Raw genomic sequence first — 16,530 nt, 5'->3', positions numbered from 1 at the left:
GCACGTGCCACCATGCCCAGCTATTTTTTGTATTTTTAGTAGAGATGGGGTTTCACCATGTTGGCCAGGATGATCTCGATTTCTTGACCTCGTGATCCGTCCACCTCAGCGTCTTAAAGTACTGGGATTAAAAGCATGAGCCACCAAGCCCGGCCTCATTTTTTTTTTTTTTTTTGGAAACAGTCTTGCTCCGTTGTCCAGGCTGGAGTGCAGTGGTGCAAACTCAGCTCACTGCAACCTCTGCTTCCTGGGTTGGAGTGATTCTCCTGCCTGCACCAGCCTGGCTAATTTTTTCTTTTTTTTTTTTTAGTTTAATTTTTTTTTTTTTTTTTTTTTGAGATGAAGTTTCACTCTTGTTGCCCAGGCTGGAGTACAATAGTACAATCTCAGCTCACTGCAACCTCTGCCTCCCAGGTTCAAGCAATTCTCCTGCCTCAGCCTCCCAAGTAGATAGGATTACAGGCATACGCCACCACACCTGGCTAATTTTGTATTTTTAGTAGAGGCAGGGGTTTCTCTGTACTCGTCAGATTGGTCTCGAACTCCTGACTTCAGGTGATCCTCTTGGCTTGGCCTCCCAAAGTGCTGGGATTATAGGTATGAGCCAGCCACCGCGCCTGGCCTCTTCACTTACTTTACTGGGTGTTGGCCAAGACAGAAATGGTGTCCAGCCTAGACCTCTCCACCAAAGTCTCTGCAGACACTTCCCAAAGGGCCCAGGCACATCAGATGCTTGCAGTTTCCCCAGCATCCCCTCCTGTCAAGCCCTCCCTAAATCGTCTCCTTGGTGGAAACTCCTATTCAGACTTCAAGGCCCAGCCCAAAAGACCCTTCCTTGGGAAAGCATTGTCAGTTCCCCAGGCTGGGTTGGCCTCCTCCAGGTCAGCCCCTCACACATTCAGGATATCAGACAGTCATTGATTCATTCCCCTGGGGGCCTCTGGAGAACAGGCTGAGTATTAACATTATCAGAGTCCGGGTGAGTCAGTCGCAGCGCAGAGAACCAAGCACTTCCTGTGACACTCACCCTCCTCTCTGACATCCTCGGAAGGTGTGAGCCCCAAGCCAGCCCAGCCCTTTCCTCCCTAGCGCTATTCCTCAATAGCTCTGGCAGTCCCAGGACACCGTTCCTGCCAAGGGTGTGCCCACATCCTCCTGGGACACACTCCTGGGACAGGACGCTCACTTGACAGACAACACATCCATTCCAGGCATTCTTTCTGTCCCTTCTGATATAGAACGGGGCTGCCCCTTCTTCCCTTTTCTCCTTTTTTCTTTTCCTTCCCTCTCCTTCCTCCCTCTCTCCCTCCTTCTCCCTCTTTCTTCCCCTCCTCCCCCCCTTCCTTCTTTCCTTCTTTCCCTCTCTCTCCTTTCTTCCTTTATTCTTTCCTCCCTCCCTCTTTCCTTCCTTTATTCCTTCCCTTCTCCCTCCTTCCCTTCCTTCCTTCCCTTCCTCCTTCCTTTCTTCCTTTTTTTCTTTCTCCCTTTTTTAAATATAGAGACAAGGGTTTCACCACGTTGGCCAGGATGGTCTTGATCTCCTGACTTTTCTTTTTTTTTTTTTTTTTTTTTTTGAGACGGAGTTTCGCTCTTGTTACCCAGGCTGGAGTGCAATGGCGCGATCTCGGCTCACCGCAACCTCCGCCTCCTGGCTTCAGGCAATTCTCCTGCCTCAGCCTCCCGAGGAGCTGGGATTACAGGCACGTGCCACCATGCCCAGCTAATTTTTTGTATTTTTAGTAGAGACGGGGTTTCACCATGTTGACCAGGATGGTCTCGATCTCTTGACCTCGTGATCCACCCGCCTCGGCCTCCCAAAGTGCTGGGATTACAGGCTTGAGCCACCGCGCCCGGCCCAGAAATGGGGTTTTACCATGTTGGTCAGGCTGGTCTCAAACTCCTGACTTCATGATCTACCCGCCTTGGCCTCCCAAAGTGCTGGGATTACAGGCATGAGCCACTGCGCCAGGCCTGTCTTTTTCTGTTTTGTAGACACAGAGGTCTTGCTGTGTTTCCCAGGCTAGTCTCAAACTCCTGGCCTCAAGCGATCCTCCCGCCTCAATCTCCCAAGTAGCTGGGGCCATAGGCGAGCATCATCACACACAGCTAATTTAAAAATTTTTTTTGAGACAGAGTTTCACTCTTGTTGGCCAGGATTGCAATGGCGCCATCTTGGCTCAACCTCCACCTCCCAGGTTCAAGTGATTCTCCTGCCTTAGCCTCCCTAGTAGCTGGGATTACAGGCATGTGCCACCATACTGGGCTAATTTTGTGTGTGTGTTTGTATTTTTTTTTTTAGTAGAGACAGGTTTCACCATGTTGGTCAGGCTGGTCTCGAACTTCTGACCTTGTGATCCACCTGCCTTGGCCTCCCAAAGTGCTAGGATTACAGGCATGAGCCGCTGCACCCGGCTTAATTTAAATTTTTTTTTTTTTTTTTTTTTTTGTAGAGATGGGGGTCTCACTATGTTGCCTATGCTGGTCTCAAATTCCTGGCCTCAAGCGAACCTCCCAACAAAGTGTCCCAAAGCATTGGGATTACAGGCATGAGCCGCTGTACCTGACCCACGCAGGGCCTTGCTGAGGCTTGTTTGGACTCACCCAGTCAGTTTCAAGAACATCCAGAGTGTGAGTGGCACAGCTGAACCCTACTTAATACAAAGTCTCAAAGTGACTTGGAGGGAGAAAGATCAGGGTTCTCAAAGGACAATTCTGGGGTTCTTGCATCTCGGGAAGGATGCTACGCTCATTTCTGGAGAGACCCACTGAATCTGGGGCATCCTTCACTCTGGCTTTGCTCAACTAAGATAGTCCAGTGCCTGGCACCCTGGCCTGTGCATAGTTGGCTCACTGCTATGTCCTACCTGGACCAGCCCTCCAGCTTTACATGTCCCTGTCACAGCCTCAGGGGCATCTGTGTGCCTTCCCCCACTGTCACCCGCAATGCTACATGTCTGGGCAGCCCACGTGGGCCCAGGGACAAAGGTATGGAGGTCCTAAGATTGGGCATTGGTCATCTGGCCTTGGTGGCCCCTGGCTATTGGAGAGCCCAAGTGACTTTTATTATTATTATTATTATTTTGAGACAGTGTCTCTTCTATTGTCCAGGCTGGAGTGCAGTAGTGCGATCTCTGCTCACTGCAACCTCCGCCTCCCCAGTTCAAGCAATTCTCGTGCCTCAGCTTCCTGAGTAGCTGGGATTATAGGCACATGCCATGATGCCTGGCTAATTTTTGTATTTTTAGTAGAGATGGGATTTCGCCACATTGGCCAGGCTGGTCTTAAACTCTTGGCCTCAAGTGATCTGCCCGCCTCAGCCTTTCGAAGTGCTAGGATTACGAGCATGAGCCACCACTCCTGGCAAGGTGACTTAATTAGCAAAAATTACCCCCTAGAGACCTGGGAAATGGAGTAGTGGGGCTTTCACATGGGGTCAGGGAGCCCTGCCTGTGCCCTGTCCCAGCAGAAGCCAGTGTCCCAGGGGAAACCCCTGCTTGCCTGAGCCATCAAAATCCAAGACCGAGAGGCCTCTGGGACTCTCCCCACCCTGAGGCTGGCTCTGGGGCTTTCTCTGGGCTTGCACGGAACCAGTCTCATGGGATCAGGGCTGGACAGCTCTGTGCCCCTGTCCCTAGTGGACAGAGCAGGCCACAGAGGTCCCCTCCTGTCCCCAGAACCTGGCACAGGGCAGGGCACGGAAGACACCTCAGGAAGCCCAGACAGCTGGGCCCATCCCCCACGGATCGGCTCAGGTTCCTGGCCAGCCCAGCGGTGGCAGAGATTTCTGGCTGAGGAGGGCCTGGTGACACTGCACGGTGGCTGTGATCGGGTTTCCCCTTGGGCAGGAGGGCCCCAGGGCTGGTGGAGCCCACACCAGCTCAGGAGCACCCAAGTGGAGCCCTGCATGCACCCCAGGGCGGGGCAGTGTGGCCGCCGGCTGCAACCATGGAGCCTGGCTCCGCCTCTTCCCACTGGCCACCCCGAGCCTCAGTTTACCCATCTGGAACAGGGGGCTGAGAACAGCAACCACATAGAGGCTGGAGGACCCAGTGGACCCTTGGAAGCTCACCATGGATGGTGGCCTGGGCCAGGCGCTGGACACTCAGGTTCCAGAACATTCTGGTAACAGCCAAACCGTGTTGTTACCTACAGGCCCAAGTCTCTCACTTTCCCTGGCTTCAGTTTACTTACCTGAGAAACGGGAGATTCCCACTTGGCCAACAGGAGTGTGGGGCGCTTTCGATTAGGTGACGTGGGTACCTCCCTGACACACGCCCAGCACACAGTAGGCCCTTGGGGCCTCCGTCTTCCCGTCTCCTCTTTGGACTGAGGGTGGCCAGAACAGGTTGAGCCCCAAGGCAGATGAGCCAGTGGCTTCCTGAGTCAGCAGCCGGCCCGCCCACCTGCGTATCCCAGTGCCTTCCTTTCTTCCCTTCTCCAGCCTTGTGATCCGCCTCACAGCCTCCCAAAGTGCTGGGATTATAGGCGTGAGCCACTGCGTCCCACAGACTCCGTCTCAAAAAAATTAATTAATTAATAAAATTTAAAAAAATGTGTGTGTCTGGCTGGGCGTGGGGGCTCATGCCTGTAATCCAAGCACTTTGGAGGCCAAGGCAGGCGGATCACCTGAGGTCAGGAGTTCAAGACCAGCCTGACCAATATGGTGAAACCCCATCTTTTTATTTTAAAAAAAAGGGGGCCGGGCATGGTGGCTCATGCTTGTAATCCAAGCACTTTGGAGGCCAAGGCGGGCGGATCACCTGAGGTCGGGAGTTCAAGACCAGCCTGACCAACATGGTGAAACCCCAACTTAAAAAAAAAAAAAGTGGCCGGGCACGGTGGCTCAAGCCTGTAATCCCAGCACTTTGGGAGGCCGAGGTGGGTGGATCACGAGGTCAAGAGATTGAGACCATCCTGGTCAACATGGTGAAATCCCGTCTCTACTAAAAATACAAAAAATTAGCTGGGCATGGTGGCGCGTGCCTGTAATCCCAGCTACTCAGGAGGCTGAGGCAGGAGAATTGCCTGAACCCAGGAGGCGGAGGTTGCGGTGAGCCGAGATCGTGCCATTGCACTCCAGCCTGGGTAACAAGAGTGAAACTCCGTCTCAAAAAAAAAAGTGTTTGTGTATGTATGTGTGTTCAAGACTCTGCGTGCATATGTGTATGTGTGTGACAGAGTCTTGCTCTGTTGCCTAGGCTGGAGTGCAATGGTGTGATCTCGGCTCTCTGCAACCTCCACCTCCCAGGCTCAAGTGATTCTCCTGCCTCAGCCTCCGGAGTAGCTAGGATTACAGGGCCCCACCACCACACCCAGCTAATTTTTTGTATTTTTAATAGAGATGGGGTTTCTCCATGTTGCCCAAGATGGTCTTGAATTCCTGACCTCAGGTGATCCACCCACCTCTGCCTTCCAAGTGATGGGATTACAGGTGTGAGCCACCTCACCCAGCTCCAAGGGGCATTCTGAGGTCGCAGGCCAGGCAGGAGAGGGTCAGAGATGAGCCCACCCAGCCAAGAAGTGGGTGAGCTCCTTGCACTGACCCTGGGCCTGGACTGCAGACCCCGAGTCACTGGCTGCTCTCAGGAGCTACCTGGGAGCTAGGTACCCCCCTGTCGCTTTGCACAGCCCAGGGAGAGAGGCCCAGGGCAGGGAAGCTGCTGTCTGGGGCAGTGCTTAGCATGGGAAGGACTCACCCTTGGCTCAGGCAACACCCCAAGAGGGTGTCAGAGCCCTGGCCTTGGGAACTCCACTTGACCTGAACTTGAACTTGCTACTGAGCCCCATCTTTCCTGGCCCAACTTGTCACTCAGCTTCTGAGGCCCCTGTCTGGGCAACAAGAAGGACCCTGAGTCCGGAGGGCTATCCTGGCCTCTAGGAGAGTGATTGTGCCCCAGGGAGGATGGGCATGCCCTCAGCCTCCCTCTCCAGCACCCCCCACCCCCACTGCTGAGGCCTTCAGGCCCCAAAACGTCCACTTCCTCTCAGTATGTGTGGTTTCTGTTTCTCATCTGGAGAAAAGGGATAGCTGGCCCTATAGCAAATGGGTCCAGAGAAAGCAAAAAGGGGTGTGTGTGTGTGTGTGTGTGTGTGTGTGTGTGTGTGTGTAGGGAGAAGCCCAGGGAACCACATTTTCTTTTTCTGAGTAATTCAATCAATCAAATAACCAAGTCCGGGAACTCCCTTGGAGGGCTGGAAAGGTTCCTCTCAGGACCCTGGGGACGGGAAACGGAGGGTAGTTTTTAAGGATTTTTTAAAACTCTCCCAAGAAGTGTTAGAAATTCCCACTTCCTCTGGGGCAGGGATCCCCCTTAGCCTGGTGGCCTCTGGCAAGGAGCTGGGGAGGCCCAGGGCAGAGCTACTGGAGGCAGCCAGATGACCATCCCTGGCTAGGTCTGGAGGCCAGGTGTAGGTGGGGACCAAGGCTCTGCTGGTTACCTCCTCTGAGGAGCCCTCCCTCCTGACTGCTTTTTTTTTTTTTTTTTTCTTTTGCACTCAGAAAATGATTCGATTCCAATGCATTCCTGACTGCTTTCTAAGAAATATCCTCTGCTGGATTCGGTGGCTCATGCCTGTAATCCCAGCACTTTGGGAGGCCAGCCACGTTGATTGCTTGAACCCAGGAGTTTGAGGCCAGCCTGGGCAAATGGTGAAAGCCTGTCTCTACAAAAAATTAGCTGGGCACCCGTAGTAGCAGTTAGTCAGAAGGCTGAGGTGGGAGGATCGCTGGAGGCCAAGAGGTTGAGCCTGCAGTGAGCTGAGATCACGCTGCTACATTCCAGTCTAGGTCACAGAGTGAGACCTTGTACCAAAAAAATAAAGCACCCTCCTTCTTTTTTAATATAGAGACAAGGTCTTGCAGTGTTGCCCAGGCTGATCTCAAACTCCTGGGCTCAAGTGATCTCCTGCCACCTTGGCCTCCCAAAGTCCTGGGGTTACAATTGAGAACCACCACGCTTGGTCCAACACCCCCCTCCTTTTCTTTTTCTTTTTCTTTTTTTTAGTAGAGAGGGGTTTGTTCCATCTTGGTCATGCTGGTCTTGAACTTCTTTTTTTTTTTTTTTTGAGACGGAGTTTCGCTCTCGTTACCCAGGCTGGAGTGCAATGGCCCGATCTCGGCTCACCGCAACCTCCGCCTCCTGGGATCAGGCAATTCTCCTGCCTCAGCCTCCTGAGTAGCTGGGATTACAGGCACGCGCCACCACGCCCAGCTAGTTTTATTTTGTATTTTTAGTAGAGACGGGGTTTCACATGTTGACCAGGATGGTCTCGATCTCTTGACCTCCTGATCCGCCTGCCTCAGCCTCCCAAAGTGACCTAGGGCTGCTAGTGTCCTCTCTGGGCCTCTGGTAATAAATGCTGAAGAGGGCCGGGCGCGGTGGCTCAAGCCTGTAATCCCAGCACTTTGGGAGGCCGAGGTGGGTGGATCACAAGGTCGAGAGATCGAGACCATCCTGGTCAACATGGTGAAACCCCGTCTCTACTAAAAATACAAAAAGTTAGCTGGGCGTGGTGGCGCGTGCCTGTAATCCCAGCTACTCAGGAGGCTGAGGCAGGAGAATTGCCTGAACCCAGGAGGCGGAGGTTGCGGTGAGCCGAGATCGTGCCATTGCACTCCAGGCTGGGTAACAAGAGCGAAACTCCGTCTCAAAAAAAAAAAAAAAAAAAAAAAAAAAAAAAAAAAAAAAAAAAAAAAAAAAATAAATGCTGAAGAGGGAGGTGGGGCCCAGGAATTCAGACTTTCAAACAGCCTTTGGACTCAGGCCCTGGGGACATTCCAGGGGACACTTTACCAGGGAGGGGCAGTGTGAGGTAGGAGGCTGGGCTGCTGTCTCAGGGGGCCCTAAGCCTAGAGTCCTTCCCACTGCATTTCCAGCCTTGAGCACTTCACCAGTCCTGCCTCAGTTTTCTAGTCTGTGAATGGGGGTGTGTCTTCTGGAATGCTGCACCCATTCATTCATTCATTCATTCATTCTCCTCTCACTGAGCACCTACTGCAGGCGTCCCCAAACGTTTTACACAGGGGGCCAGTTCACTGTCCCTCAGACCGTTGGAGGGCGGCCACATACTGTGCTCCTCTCACTGACCACCAATAAAATAGGTGCCCCTTCCTGAAGTGTGGCGGAGGGCGGGATAAATGGCCTCAGGGGGCCGCATGCGGCCCGAGGGCCGTAGTTTGGGGATACCTGACTTACTGTGTTTAGGGTTCCTGTCCCCCTGGAGCTGACTCAAGTCTAGAAAGGAAGCTCTCTCTGCCTCAGTTCCTTCCTCTTAAAAATGGAGCTTGGGTTGCTCATGCCTGTAATCCCAGGACTTTGTGAGGCTGAGGTGGGAGGATAGCTTCAGCCCCCCAGAGCTGGAGACCCGTCTGGGTAACATGGTGAGACCGTGCCTCTACAAATCATTTAAAAATTAGCCAGGCATGGAGGTGTGTGTCTGTAGTCCCAGCTACTCATAAGTAGCCCAGGAGGTGGAGGCTGCAGTGAGCTGTGATCACACTCCAGCCTGGGCGACAAAGAAGGACCTTATATCAGAAAAATAAATAGGCCGGGCGCGGTGGCTCACGTCTGTAATCCCAGCACTTTGGGAGGCGGAGGCGGGTGGATCATGAGGTCAAGAGATTGAGACCATCCTGGTGAACATGGTGAAACCCCGTCTCTACTAAAAATACAAAAAATTAGCTGGGCATGGTGGCGCGTGCCTGTAATCCCAGCTACTCAGGAGGCTGAGGCAGGAGAATTGCCTGAACCCAGGAGGCGGAGGTTGTGGTGAGCCGAGATCACGCCATTGCACTCCAGCCTGGGTAACAAGAGCGAAACTCCATCTCAAAAAAAAAATAAAAAAATAAAAAATAAATAAATAAATAAATAAATAAATAAATGGAGGTCGGATTCCCTCCTGGCAGAGTAGGGAAGGGGTTTCGGTGCCAAGGGCAAGGTGGCTGGGTGGTTGGTTTGCTGGAGGGACAAGGAGTGGTCGCTGGGCCTGAGCTGTGCAGGTTGTCTGGAGGTACTGCAGGGTCGGGGCATCGCCAGAGCAAAGGCCCAGCCAGGCAGGTGGAGTCCCCTTGGCTGAGTTCAATGGACGGTTCTCTGGGGGCTGTGTGCATACCCAGGTGACAGCTCCGAAAACTCCCTGCGGGGGCAAAGTTCCCAAGTGCAGAAGACAACCAGTTCACGTTTCCCCTGCTCGGCCCGCCCCCGGCCAGCCAGCTCTACTTCCTCTTTTCCTGGTCGGCTGCTCGCTCTCTCTTCAGCTCCTCCCTGCCCCTCACCCCAGGCTGCTCGGCCACCTCCAACCTGCCATCTCAGGACAGCCAGGCAGTCACGCATTCAGCAGCACGGAGCCCTGGGGTGGGTGTGGAGGGAAGGAGTGGGGGTGGTAGAGACCCAGGGAGGGCTCGTAGCCTGGTGGGAGAGGCCCTGTTCTAAATGCCAGCCACAAGCCTTGTTCTGAAGTAGGCAGGAAGGTGTGGTTGCAGAGGCTAAAATTCTTCCCCCAAGAGGGGCTTTCTGGGATGGGATTTGAGGGGTGCATAGGAGAGCACTAGGAGGTGGCCGCTGCGGACAGGGGGAACCACAAGCCAGGATGGGCCAGGAATGCTGCAGCCTGGGGCGGGGTGGGGCTGGAACTCCTCTTGGCCAGCTAAGCAGAGGCCCAGTGGCAACACAGGTCCTGTCTGGGGATCAGGTCTGCTCTGCACCCCACCCGACAGCCTCCCATCCTTGCTCCGCAGCTCCAGTCACATCCCACACACCCGCCCCCAAGCACCTCACTCACTTCATTCGACAAACCCCCAGAACTGGCCCTCATCAACGGGCAGCAAGAAGGCCCCCACCCCCCCACCCCCATCCCCCGCCACAACGCCAGCCGGTGAACTGGAGGGTTGGCAGGTCCTGAGGCAGCTGGCAAGATGCCTGCAGCTGAAAGATACAAAGACAGGGACAGGACAGTCCTGTCCCCAGGAGGCAGGGAGTAGACAGGCTGGGAAAGTTCGCCCTTGTGTGGGGCGGTGATGGAGGAGATTCAGCAAGTCTTCTGGACTGTGAACCTGTGTCTGCTGCTGTGTGCTGGGTGGTGGTCCTCTTTCCCACCAGGCTGTAGCCTCTGCAACCCTGAAGGGAGGAGGAGTCCCACCGGCTGAGCACAGCCTCACACCGTGAATTGGAACAAGCTGCCTCCTTCCTGGCCATAGGTGCCAAGTCCTTATATGGACTCATCTTTGTTGGTTTCGACACACACTCAATGAACACCTACTACGTGCTGCAAAGCCCCCCCGCAAGCCTGAGGTGCCCCCACCTCACCACCCTTACTGTTTTTGTGTGAAAATTCATCTTCTTGTCACCACCTCCAAGAAGGGGGAGGAGAAGGAGGTAGGTTCCTCTAGGGTGAGCCAAATGCCCCTCTGTGGTCCCACACCACTGATCACTGCATGGCTCCCACCTGTGTATGGTCTCTGATTCCCACAGCAGAGCGACCCCGGCCACCCCAGTCTTGTGTGCTATTCAATGGACAGACCCAAGGCAAGAAGGGGTGACAAGGAGAGGGTCTCCCCAGCCTGGCTTTCAGCTCCTGGCCCCGCCCCGCCCCCAATCCTCTCGGGCACATGGCGTCTTGGTCTACAGAGTCCCCCCGCGGCCTCCAGATGGTCAAACAGGGCAGTGCAGTTGTGGCTGCGCACGGCAGACCTACAATGGACAGTGGTCCCAGACCCAGGACGTGTAGACCCGGCCCCCGCCCCGCAGTGCCTGCAGCTGCCTGGGTCATCCACTAACGCCCCTGGCCTGGTCTTGGCTGGGTGTGACCGTGTTGCCCTCAGACGCAGGCAGCTCCAGGGGAAAAGTTTCCCTGCCCTGTAGAGCCCACCTTCCGAGGGCTGCGGCCGGGGGGGTTTGCAGCCTTCATCACAGGCCACCTCCAGCCACTGGACCGCTGGTGCCTGCCCTGTCCCGGGAAGTGTGGTCCTGAGACTTCTAAGCGGCCGCAAGCCTCCTGACTCCCCCAACACCACACGCTAACTCTCAAGCTCCGGTGTCTCCCTAGTGACCTACCCAGCCCATTTAGCCAGCCGAGTCCCACAGCCAGAGGTCCCGGCCTCTGCTTTCAGGGCAGCTGCTCTGAAGTCGGCAAGGGGGAGTGACTGACTGCCCGGCCACTCCGTGCCCAGGGCTCCTTCTGCAAGACAGCACAGCACCCAGGGCCCTGGCACCCGTGCAGACCCTGGCCCACCCGCCCTGGGCGCTCATTGCCCAAGTAACGTCCACACCTAGGGTGTCCCGCGGTGGGTGGGGGGGGCCCGAGAGACGGGCAGGCTGGGGGCAGGCCTGGCCACGCGGGGCCGATCCGGGCACTGCACAACGTGGGGCGCGGGGACCACGGCGCGCGCCCCCCATCCCCCGGGCCCAGCACCCCAGGGCGGCCAACGCCAAAACTCTCTCCCTCCTCCTCTTCCTCAATCTCGCTCTCGTTCTTTTTTTTTTTTTTTTTTTTTTTTTTTTTGCCAAAGGAGGGGAGAGGGGGTAAAAAAATGCTGCACTGTGCGGCGAGGCCGGTGAGTGAGCGGCGCGGGGCCAATCAGCGCGCGCCGTTCCGAAAGTTGCCTTTTATGGCTCGAGCGGCCGCAGCTGCGCCCTATAAAACCCAGCGGCGCGACGCGCAGCCACCGCCGAGACCGCGTCCGCCCCGCGAGCACAGAGCCTCGCCCTTGCCGTTCCGTCGCCCGTCCACACCCGTCGCTAGGTAAGCCCGGCCCGCCGACCCGAGCAAGGGGCTCCCGGCCCAGCAGCCTTAAGGCTGTGTCCCCGTCGCCCGTGCACAGCGGCTTGGGGCACAGCGGCTTGGGCCACAGCTGGGGGCCCAGCGTATGGGAAAAGCAGACCGCCGTGGGGGGCGCGGGAGAAGTCCCAGCGCCTCCGGAGATGGAGAGCGCCCTGCTCTAGTTTGGGGGTGCAGGGCGGCGCTCGGGAAGCGAACTCCAGGGGGTGCCGCTGTCGGGACGGGGGCAGCTGGCGGGGTCTTTGTCCGAGCCTGGTTCTTGCTCGGGTGACTGGAGGGTGGGCGCGGCTGGGCCTCCGCCAGGCCCGGTGGGGGCTGGGATACCATTGCGCGTGTGCGCTGGGGCTTGTGGCGCTAACTGCGCGTGCGCGCTGGAGCCCCGGGCGCCGGGGCTCGGGCTGGGCGGAGGGCGGGCCAGGCCGGAAGGGGTGGGGTCGCCGGGGCGCAGGCGCACGCTTCCTGCCTGCGCCGCCGGCCGCCTGAGGGTGTGGCCGCCTTGCGCGCTAGTGCGCGCCGAACCGGCGTTTTTTGAATCGGGCGGAGGCGGGGCCGGCGCCCGGTGGGGAGGGGGCGGGGGCCTGGCTTCCTGCCGCGCGCCGCGGGGCCGCCTCCGACCAGTGTTTGCCTTTTATGGTAATAACGCGGCCGGCCCGGCTTCCTTTGTCCCCAATCTGGGCGCGCGCCGGCGCCCCCTGGCGGCCCAAGGCCGAGGCGCGCCGGAAGTGGGTAGGGCGGGGGCGACCCCTGCTCACAACGCGCCCTGCTCTGCCCGCAGTTCACCATGGATGATGATATCGCTGCACTTGTTGTCGACAACGGCTCCGGCATGTGCAAGGCCGGCTTCGCGGGCGACGATGCTCCCCGGGCCGTCTTCCCCTCCATCGTGGGGCGCCCCAGGCACCAGGTAAGGGAGTTGAGTGGGTGGGGCCGCCCCGTGATCGGGCGGGAGGCAAGGGCACTTAGGAGATATCCCGGCGCCCGGGATGGGGGCCGCGCCCGTGTTAAAGGCACCCTGTTCTTCGCAGGGCGTGATGGTGGGCATGGGTCAGAAGGACTCCTATGTGGGTGACGAGGCCCAGAGCAAGAGAGGCATCCTGACCCTGAAGTACCCCATCGAGCACGGCATTGTCACCAACTGGGACGACATGGAGAAGATCTGGCACCACACTTTCTACAACGAACTGCGTGTGGCTCCTGAGGAGCACCCCGTGCTGCTTACTGAGGCCCCCCTGAACCCCAAGGCCAATCGTGAGAAGATGACCCAGGTGAGTGACCTGCGGCCTCCCCTGGTGGCCACCTCCCTCGTTCCTGGCCTCCCGGAGCTGCCCCCTTTCTCACTGATTCTCTCTTCTGCCGTTCTCCGTAGGACTCTCTTCTCTGACCTGAGTCTCCTTTGGAACTCTGCAGGTTCTATTTGCTTTTTCCCAGATGAGCTCTTTCTCTGGTGTTTGCCTCTCTGACTAGGTGTCTAAAACAGACAGTGCTGTGGGTGTAGGTACTAACACTGGCTCGTGTGACAAGCCCATGAGGCTGGTGTAAAGCGGTCTTGGAGTGTGTATACAGTAGGCGCACAATAGGTCTGAACAGAATCCCCCTCCCAAGACCCCAGCACAACTAGCGGTGTTCTTGCACTTCCTGCATGTCCCCTGTCTGCTCTGGCTGTCCCTAGTGACCTCCTCAGTGTGACACAGAGCATCTCTTCCTACAGATCATGTTTGAGACTTTCAACACCCCAGCCATGTATGTGGCCATCCAGGCCGTGCTTTCCTTGTACGCCTCTGGCCGTACCACTGGCATCGTGATGGACTCCGGTGACGGGGTCACCCACACTGTGCCCATCTATGAGGGGTATGCCCTCCCCCACGCCATCCTGCGTCTGGACCTGGCTGGCCGGGACCTGACTGACTACCTCATGAAGATTCTCACCGAGCGCGGCTACAGCTTCACCACCACAGCTGAGCGGGAAATCGTGCGTGACATCAAGGAGAAGCTGTGCTATGTCGCTCTGGACTTCGAGCAGGAGATGGCTACGGCAGCCTCCAGCTCCTCCCTGGAGAAGAGCTATGAGCTGCCCGATGGTCAGGTCATCACTATTGGCAACGAGCGGTTCCGCTGCCCTGAGGCGCTCTTCCAGCCTTCTTTCCTGGGTAAGTGGAGACCCCTTCCTAGCCCTGCCTTGACGTGAGTGTCCCACAGGGCTGTGCTGTGGAAGCTTACGTCTGGCCCTCATTTTCCTCTCAGGCATGGAATCTTGTGGCATCCACGAAACTACCTTTAACTCAATCATGAAATGTGACGTGGACATCCGCAAAGACCTGTATGCCAACACAGTGCTGTCTGGCGGTACCACCATGTACCCTGGCATCGCTGACAGGATGCAGAAGGAGATCACCGCCCTGGCCCCCAGCACGATGAAGATCAAGGTGGGTGTCCTTCCAGGGGCCTTGTGGTTCGTGGGGAGCTGTCACATGCAGGGTCCTCACTGCCTGTCTCCTTCACTCCTCAGATCATTGCTCCTCCCGAGCGCAAGTACTCCGTGTGGATCGGTGGCTCCATCCTGGCCTCGCTGTCCACCTTCCAGCAGATGTGGATCAGCAAGCAGGAGTACGACGAGTCCGGCCCCTCCATCGTCCACCGCAAATGCTTCTAGGCGGACTGTGACTTAGTTGCGTTACACCCTTTCTTGACAAAACCTAACTTGCGCAGAAAACAAGATGAGATTGGCATGGCTTTATTTGTTTTTTTGTTTTGTTTTGGTTTTTTTTTTTGGCTTGACTCAGGATTTAAAAACTGGAACGGTGAAGGTGACAGCAGTCGGTTGGAGCGAGCATCCCCCAAAGTTCTACAATGTGGCCGAGGACTTGATTGTGTACATTGTTTTTTTTTTTTTTTTAAGTCATTCCAAATATCGTGAGATGCATTGTTACAGGAAGTCCCTTGCCCTCCCAAAAGCCACCCCACTTCTCTCTAAGGAGAATGGCCCAGTCCTCTCCTGAGTCCACACAGGGGAGGTCACAGCATTGCTTTTGTTGTAAATTATGTAATGAAAAACTTTTTAAATTTCGCCTTAATACTTTTTTTATTTTGTTTTATTTTGAAAGATATTAGCCTCTGTGGCTACCCCTTTTTTGGTCCCTCAACTTGAGATGTATGAAGGCTTTTGGTCTCCCTGGGAGTGGGTGGAGGCAGCCAGGGCTTACCTGTACACTGACTTGAGACCAGTTGAATAAAGTGCACACCTTAAAAATGAGGCCAAGTATGACTTTGTGGCACGGCTGGGGTGTGGGCAGTAGGTGAACCCAGGGGAAGGGTGGGGCACTGGGGGCCAACCCATCTGAGTGGAGGTGAGCTGAGGTCCTCTGACATTGAGCAGCCTTAGAATGTGGGGGAAGTTCAAGATTCAGGCCTCTGCTTATTGGGGAGTTCCTGGCCTGGCCCTGCCACCAGTCCCTAGGTACCCCAGTTACTCTGCATTCAAACAGGGTCTAGATGCTTCAAGAGGAGCTGGGGAAGGGTTTTTTGAGGAAGTCCTGGTTGGCACCTGTATTTCTTAGTGGAGATCCCTTGGGGTCACTCTGGGCAGGGGGTTCTTGTGGGGGCGTGGTGCATGTTCCTAGCCGCCATGCCTTTGTCCTACTCACTGTATTGGAGTGGTGGCTGTCAGCCTGGGCTACAGTCCATAGGCTGAGGAGAGGCCATGACTCCTGCCTCTACCCAGACAGGGAAACCTGGGATCCCAGTCAAATTTGGGTGGGGGGTCCATGGGGCCGTATCTGGACTGAGGTCTGGATTCTACTTGGACAAGAGTGGGCCCCATCCCATGGCCTCTCCCCAGTTTATGACCCATGCTGCCAAGGGAGATGGCCAGACTGGCAGGGCCTGCCTGGCATTGCAGGTCAGATTCTTGTTATTTTTGAGATGGGGTCTGTCTTTGTTGCCCAGGCTGGAGTGCAATGGTACAATCACAGCTCACTGCAGCCTCAGTCTCCCAAATACCTGCAACTAACACAGACATGCCCAGCTGGTTGTAGGTCAGATTCTCGCTGTTTTGCAGAGCTGAGTCACTCGAAAGAAACAGCCTGGCTTCCCTTCCCGCTGCTAGAAGCTTTGGTTGATACCAGTGGAGAATGAAGGAAGGGAACGAGGCTCCCTTTCAGGGATACCCTTTACCCAAAACACCACCTGGTGTATAGCAGTTGTTCTGGTAATGATCTGGTCCCCCAGGAGGCCTGGACTGCCTCTCACTTGTACACAGTGGCTGCTGTGTCAAGGGTCTGTCAAGGCCTTCTGGGGCAGTTGTAGCTGTTTTGGTCTTTATTGAGTGACCACTAGATGGTGGGCCTGGAGCTACTGAGGTGACCTAGACAAGAACCCTGCCCCGGAGGAGTTGTCAATCTGGAAATGAGGACTTCATTCGCTCATTCCTTCATCCATTTCTGCACTGAATCACTATTTGTGCCATGTACTGTGGGTACGGAGGATAACCAACCAGATGTGTTCCTGTCCTCCCCAGGCACCCAGTTGAAAGGGGAAGACATCATAAACACAAAGGCAAACAAATGAGTGTCCAATGACATGCTGTGATCATGGAAAGAAAGCAGAGGCTTTGATGCACACGAGCATCAGGTGATACTCATTATGTGGATTGTGGTGGTCTCGGGTGTAGACATACATTAAAACTTACCTAGGCTGGGCGCGGTGGCTCAAGCCTGTAATCCCAGCACTTTGGGAGTCCAAGGTGGGTGGATCACGAGG

General features: G+C 55.9%; 1 protein-coding gene across 2 annotated transcripts; it reads left to right on the top strand.

Annotated features, from left to right (window-relative positions):
* The first annotated feature begins 11,632 nt into the window (after positions 1-11,632).
* ACTB (actin beta) lies at positions 11,633-15,025 on the top strand. Of its 2 annotated transcripts, XM_039460695.2 has the most exons (6): positions 11,633-11,739; positions 12,551-12,679; positions 12,801-13,040; positions 13,484-13,922; positions 14,017-14,198; positions 14,282-15,025. In XM_039460695.2, exons 2-6 carry the CDS (start codon positions 12,557-12,559, stop codon positions 14,423-14,425), a joined length of 1,128 nt encoding a protein of 375 aa, XP_039316629.1. In that variant the 5' UTR covers positions 11,633-11,739; positions 12,551-12,556; the 3' UTR covers positions 14,426-15,025. The 2 variants fall into 2 exon arrangements, with proteins under 2 accessions (XP_039316629.1, XP_074246511.1); XM_074390410.1 differs by lacking the exon at positions 11,633-11,739 and having other exon boundaries at positions 12,549-12,679.
* The last annotated feature ends 1,505 nt before the right edge of the window (positions 15,026-16,530 follow it).

The sequence above is a fragment of the Saimiri boliviensis genome, chromosome 20 (genome assembly GCF_048565385.1).
Source record: "Saimiri boliviensis isolate mSaiBol1 chromosome 20, mSaiBol1.pri, whole genome shotgun sequence".
NCBI classification, from domain to species: Eukaryota; Metazoa; Chordata; class Mammalia; order Primates; family Cebidae; genus Saimiri; species Saimiri boliviensis.
Note: the sequence above shows the minus strand (reverse complement) of the source record. Positions and strands in the feature narration are given on the sequence as shown.

What these genes read in the sequence shown, in the direction of transcription:
- ACTB (XM_039460695.2), top strand. Translation starts at nt 12,557, where the DNA reads ATGGATGATGATATCGCTGCACTTGTTGTCGACAACGGCTCCGGCATG. An exon ending in TGGGGCGCCCCAGGCACCAG is followed by an intron (nt 12,680 to 12,800) that starts GTAAGGGAGTTG and finishes TGTTCTTCGCAG; the next exon opens with GGCGTGATGGTGGGCATGGG. An exon ending in CCAGCACGATGAAGATCAAG is followed by an intron (nt 14,199 to 14,281) that starts GTGGGTGTCCTT and finishes TTCACTCCTCAG; the next exon opens with ATCATTGCTCCTCCCGAGCG.